We start from the raw sequence: 6495 nt of genomic DNA, 5'->3' as shown, positions 1-6495 counted from the left end.
GGCCAATTGAAGTGTGGGTATTATACTTACATTTGATATCAGAGCTGGTTAATCCAGCGCCTGGTGTTTCAGAGTTTGTGAAGTGTGAGAGAGTTCTCACATAGTTGTTTATTCATAGAGTCGGTATGGCAAACACTTTCAATATTGGGTGGTCTGGTCCCAAGTTAGATGGAAAACTTGATTATAGTTATTGGAAGACTTTGATGTCTACCCATTTGAAGGCCCAGAACCTATGAAATTTTATTGAACCGAGTTTGCAAGAAGGAGCAGATGCTGTCCAACAGAGGAGAGATCAATTGGCGCTATCTCAAATTCATCAAGGAGTATATTATACGGTGTTTGGTAAAATAGCAAATGCTAAAAGTGCAAAAGAATCATGGAACACGTTGAAGCTGTCATATAAAGGTGTAGAAAAAGCTCAGAAAGCAAAGCTATAGTCTTTGAGAAGAAAATACGAAAGGTACGAGATGTCTAGCTCAGAAACTGTTGAGCAATATTTTACTCGTGTTACAGACCTTGTCAATAAGATGAGAGTCTATGGAGAAGATATGCCCAATAGCAAAGTGGTGGAGAAAATTCTTTGCACCATGCCGATGAAGTATGACCATGTGGTGACTACGATACTAGAGTCCCACGATATAGATACCATGACAATTGCAGAGTTGCAAGGAACCATGGAAAGCCAAATCAGTAGAATACTGGAGAAATCAGAAAAATTAACTGAGGAAGCCCTGAAAAGCCGAGTGAATTTAAACAATGTTGCAGCATCAAGTCATACAAAAGAAGGACGAGGTCGTGATTTCAATTTTCAAAGTAGAGGCAGAGGAAGTTTCAGAGGTAGAGGTCGTGGCAATTACAACCAAGGAAGTTACAATAATTTTACATCACCTAATCAAGGAAGAGGTGGAACGAATTCCAGGCCTGTCAACCGAGGAAGAGGTCGAGGCAATTTTTATCAAGAAAGAACCAATTTCAATTGCTTACATTGTGGAAAGTATGGACACAAAGCAGCATATTGCAGATTCAAAATGGTGAATAATAATCAAGCACACGTTGCAGAAAATCAGCATCAAAATACTGATGACAATCCGGGTACTCAGACTTTATTTTTTACAAGTAATTCATGTGCTGAAGATGAAAATATATGGTACTTAGATAATGCTTGCAGTAATCATATGTCTAGTAGAAAGGAGTTATTTTCTTTATTAGATGATTCAGTTAAACTATTATTGAAGTTTGGTAATAGTACAAAGATATCTATTGAAGGAAAAGGAAACATACCAATTAGATTGAAAGATGGTTCTCTGAGTTATATTTCTGATATTTTTTATGCTCCTGAACTTGATTACAATTTACTGAGTATGGGGCAATTATCTGAGAAGGGATATAAGATGATAACGTATCATGGATATTGCACTGTATTTGACAACAATGGAAGGTTCATTGATAAAGCAAAGATGACTTCAAACAGAATGTTTTCGTTAAAAATTCAATATGTTAATCCCTCTTGCATGAGTTCTGTGATACTTGATGATAACTGGTTGTGGCATATGGGGTTTCGGCACTTTCATTTTTCTGGCCTAAACTATCTGTCAAGAAAAGGACTTGTTTCTGGTCTACCATGGATTCATATTCCCAATTGTATTTGTGAGATTTGTCAACTGGAAAAGAAGCACAGAGATTCATTTCCTACAGAAAAGTCTTGGAGAGCTAGAAGATTACTTGAAATTGTGCATTCAGATCTCTGTTCTGTAGAAGTTCCAAGTAATGGTGGTAGCAAGTACTTTATTACTTTTATTGATGATTTTAGTAGATATACATGGGTATACTTTCTGAAGCAAAAATTAGAAGTATGTGATATCTTTAAGACATTCAAGGCGTTTGTCGAAAAACAAAGTGGCTGTAAAATAAAAATTCTCAGAACAGACAGAGGAACAGAATATCTTGCATGTTCAGAATACTTTAAGCAACACGGAATTCAACACCAACTAACAACTAGATACACTCCTCAACAAAATGGAGTTGCTGAAAGAAAGAATAGAACCATCATGGATATGGTCAGATGCATGCTCAAGTCAAAACAAATGCCTAAAGAGTTTTGGGCAGAAGTAGTCGCAACAGCAGTTCATATTTTAAATAGGTGTCCAATAAAGAGTGTTCGTGATAAAACTCCAGAGGAAGTTTGGAGTGGAAAGCGGCCTTCCATTCATCATTTCGAAATCTTTGGGTATCACTTATGCCCATGCACCAGATCAATTAAGGAAGAAGTTAGATGACAAAGGCGAGAAGTGTATCTTTATTGGCTATAGCACAAACTCAAAAGCATACAAGTTCTATAATCCAGAAACAAAGAAAGTAATCATCAGCAGAGATGTGACATTTGACGAGAAAGCCATGTGGGACTGGGACACAAAGACTGAAAAACATCCGATTGTAATTTCAAATACATGTGATGATGAAGAAGAAAGACAACTGGACGCAATCGAACAACCAGAATCATCTAGAAGACCTTAAAGAGAGAAGAGACTACCTGCTAGATTAGCAGATTATGAAGTTGGCAATGACAACGATCCGTCTGATGAAGAAATCATAAATTTTGCTCTATTTTCAGATTGTGAGCCGTTGAACTTTGAAAAAGCCTTTAAAGACAACAATTGGAAGAAAGCAATGGATGAGGAGATTCATGCCATTGTGAAGAATGACACATGGGAGCTGACAGATTTACCAGCAGATAAGAAGCCGATTGGAGTAAAGTGGGTTTACAAGACTAAGTATAAACCCAGTGGTGAAGTTGATCGTTTTAAAGCAAGATTAGTTGCAAAAGGATACAAACAAAAATCAAGTATCGACTACTTTGAAGTATTTGCTCCTGTTGCTAGATTAGACACTATTCGTATGATTATTTCACTCTCGGCTCAAAATAAGTGGAAGATACATCAAATGGATGTTAAGTCTGCATTTCTAAATGGCACTTTAGAAGAAGAAGTGTATGTTGAGCAACCTGTAAGATATGAAGTTCTTGGAAAAGAAGATAAACTTTATAAATTGAAGAAAGCTTTGTACGGATTAAAGCAAGCACCAAGAGCATGGTACAAGAAGATTGATTCTTATTTCATTGAGAATGGTTTCAAAAGATGTCCATTTGAACATACTCTTTATATCAAGTTCATTGAACCTGGAGATATCTTGATCGTGTGTCTTTATGTTGATGATTTAATTTTTACTGGCAACAATTTGAAGATAATTGCAGAATTCAGGGAAGATATGATAAAGCACTTTGAAATGACAGATATGGGTTTGATGTCTTACTTTCTTGGCATTGAAGTGGTTCAAAGAGATGGTGGTATTTTCATTTCTCAGAAGAAATATGCAAATGATATTTTGAAGAAATTTCAAATAGACCATTCAAAGCCAATTTCTACTCCAGTAGAAGAGAAGTTCAAATTGCTGAGAGAAGATAAAGGAGGAGCAGTAAATCCTACATATTACAAAAGCTTGATTGGAAGTCTAGGGTACTTGACTGCGACTAGACCAGATATTGTGTTTGGAGTTAGTTTGCTTAGCAGATTTATGGAGGAGTCTTGTATCAACCATTTGCAAGCAGCAAAGAGAATTCTTCGATATATCAAAGGTACTTTAAATGATGGAATTTATTATGAGAATACTAATGAAGTAAACCTTGTTGGCTACACTGATAGTGATTGGGCCAGAGATATAGAAACAAGAAAAAGTACTTCAGGGTCTGTATTTCATCTTGGTTCTGGTGTAATTTCATGGTCGTCAAAGAAACAACCAGTAGTAGCACTATCTACAGTGGAAGCAGAATATGCAGAAGCAGAATATATAGCAGCAGCAAGTTGTGCAACACAAGCAGTTTGGCTAAGAAAAATTCTTGAGGAATTGAACGAGAAATAAAGTACTCCAACAACAATATTTTGCGATAACAAGTCAGCTATTGCACTTTGCAAAAATCCAGTATTTCATGGAAGATCGAAGCATATTGATATTCGGGTTTATAAAATCAGAGAGTTGGTAAATGAGAAAGAAGTTGTGATCGAGTATTGTCCAACTGAAGAACAAGTTGTTGATATATTTACAAAGCTATTGAAGACCGAGTTATTTTCCAAATTGAAGAAGATGCTTGGAATTATTAATTCTGCAAGTTTGATTTAAGGGAGGCAATGTTGATTAAAAATTTTAAATCAACTTGCATGGACTAGAATCTTCATGAAACATGGTTAAAGAATTGAAGAAGCAAAGTTTGAGTTGAAAACAATAATCATCTATTTACTAGAAGATGTTGGAAGCTTGAAGATTTTTGAAGAACATTCAAGAGAGTAGTATAACTACAACATATTCTACAACATTGAAGAAGTTCAAAATCAAATTGAATGGAAGTTGCACTCATCACCTCCATACTAGAAGAATCATGAAGTGCATTGGAAGCTTCAAGATAGATGACTAAGCTTAATAAAGAATTTTCAAGATGTGCTAGAAATTACAAGAAGTTACTTATTTGAATAGTCAAAGTAAGAAACAAAGTTGGACAAGTATATGTATTAAGAAGGTAGTAGAATCATGAACTTTTAGTATAAAATTTTGCCTATATAAAGGCACATATGCCTTGTGTATTAGAATGTTTCATGAAATGAAAAAAGATATGATTATGTGAAGTCATTCTTTGCTCTATTATTTTATATGAGTGTTGGTGAAGTTGAGAGATGAAAAATATGATAGCATCATTTATATGAGTGAGTGATCCTAGGGCCAATTGAAGTGTGGGTATTATACTTACAAAATGGCAAAACTCAGTTATACTATTAGAGTTACCCTTCTTATATAAATACATAGATAAGTGCACATTAGCTGGCTTCTAACTAACTATCAATTACTAACAAAAATTATTTCTAACAGAAAAGATTCTACTCCTAACTATTAGTAACTCTCTTCTTTCTACAATATGCAAGTGGTTAGTTTGGTTATTTGGTTTCCTTATGAATCAGGTAACACCCTCCCTCAAGTTAGGAGTGAAAACATTTTTCAGGCCTAACTTGCCAATAAGAGCAGAGAAAGTTCCTGGATTAAGAGGTTTGGTCAATAAGTCTGCAACTTGTTCATGAGTGGAAATTGGCAAAAGATGAATGACTTTCTCGAGCACCTTGTCTCTTACTATGTGACAATCGACTTCAATATGCTTTGTCCTTTCATGAAACACTGGATTAGAGGCTATGTGAATTGCTGCCTGGCTATCACAATAAATGCTAACTGGTTGCTTTAATTCTAGTTGTAAATCTAACAGGTCTTCTTTATCCATATGGCTTTTCTAGTAGCTGATGCAAGTGCCCGATACTCAGCTTCTGCAGAAGAGGCAACTACAGTTGTCTGCTTTTTACTTTTCCACGATACAATGGAACTTCTAACATAGAAACAATAAGCAGTAGTGGATCTTCTAGTGTCTGGGCAAGCTGCCCAATCTGAATCTAAGAACCCTATGATTGTGATATCTACGCTTGTAGGAAAAAATAGACCATTAGCTGGGGCTCCTTTGATGTATTTGAGAATTCGGATTGCTGCCTTGAAGTGCACATCGGTTGGTGCTTCAAGAAACTGACTTAATTTGCCAATAGCAAAGCTGATTTCGGGTTGAGTATTAGCTAAATAGAGTAATCGGCCAATGAGCTTTCGATACTTAGTATTGGAGGGCAGTAGTTCTCCCCCATCTTTTGTCAACTTCGAAGAGTAATCCATTGGTGTGGAAGCTGGTTTGCGGTCCTCAAGTTGATGGTCTCTCAAGATATCTAGTGCATACTTTCTTTGGTACAAGGCCAAGCCATCCTTGCCTCAAGCAACCTCCATGCCTACGAAGTATTTCAAGTCACCAATGTCCTTTATGCTGAATTTTGTGTCCAACGATGACTTGATGAAGTTAATTTCAGTCATGTCATCACCAGCTATCACAACAGCATCAACATAAATCAGCAAGGCAGTAAAGCCACTCAGTTGAGACTTGGTAAACAAACTATGATGAGACTTTGATTGAGAATAACCAGAATCCAACAGAACTGTCTTCAGTTTGTTGTTCCATTGGCGGCTGGCTTGTTTGAGGCCATAGAGGGACTTCTCCAACTTGCAGACCAAACCCAGGGGTGCATTCAAACCAGGAGGAGCTTGCATGTAGACTTCTTCCTCAAGATCACCATGCAAGAAGGCCGTATTGACATCAACTTGTTTGAGAAACCAGCCCTTGGCCACAGCAAGAGCTAACACAATTCTTAAGGTGCTGAGCTTTAAAACAGGACTGAAGGTGTTAAGGTAGTCAATTCCTGGCACTTGAGTGAAGCCTTTAGCTACCAGCCGTGCCTTGTATATCTCAATCGTGCCATCAGGATTGTGTTTCAGCTTAAACATTCACTTACAACCTATTGCCCTCTTTCCAATTGGTAGAGTAGTGAGCCGCCAAGTCTTCAATTTCTGAAGAGCATCGAGTTCCTCTTT

The 6495-nt window shown here is 36.8% G+C and overlaps 1 protein-coding gene across 1 annotated transcript; it reads right to left on the bottom strand.

Annotated features, from left to right (window-relative positions):
• Window positions 1-5292: 5292 nt before the first annotated feature.
• LOC112709456 (secreted RxLR effector protein 161-like) lies at window positions 5293-5748 on the bottom strand. The gene has a single exon (XM_025761338.1). It carries the CDS (start codon window positions 5746-5748, stop codon window positions 5293-5295), a length of 456 nt encoding a protein of 151 aa, XP_025617123.1.
• Window positions 5749-6495: the final 747 nt, after the last annotated feature.

Source organism: Arachis hypogaea, chromosome 9, assembly GCF_003086295.3.
Source record: "Arachis hypogaea cultivar Tifrunner chromosome 9, arahy.Tifrunner.gnm2.J5K5, whole genome shotgun sequence".
Taxonomy (NCBI): Eukaryota; Viridiplantae; Streptophyta; class Magnoliopsida; order Fabales; family Fabaceae; genus Arachis; species Arachis hypogaea.
The sequence above is the reverse complement of the archived record's forward strand: the minus strand, read 5'-3'. Positions and strand labels throughout refer to the sequence as shown.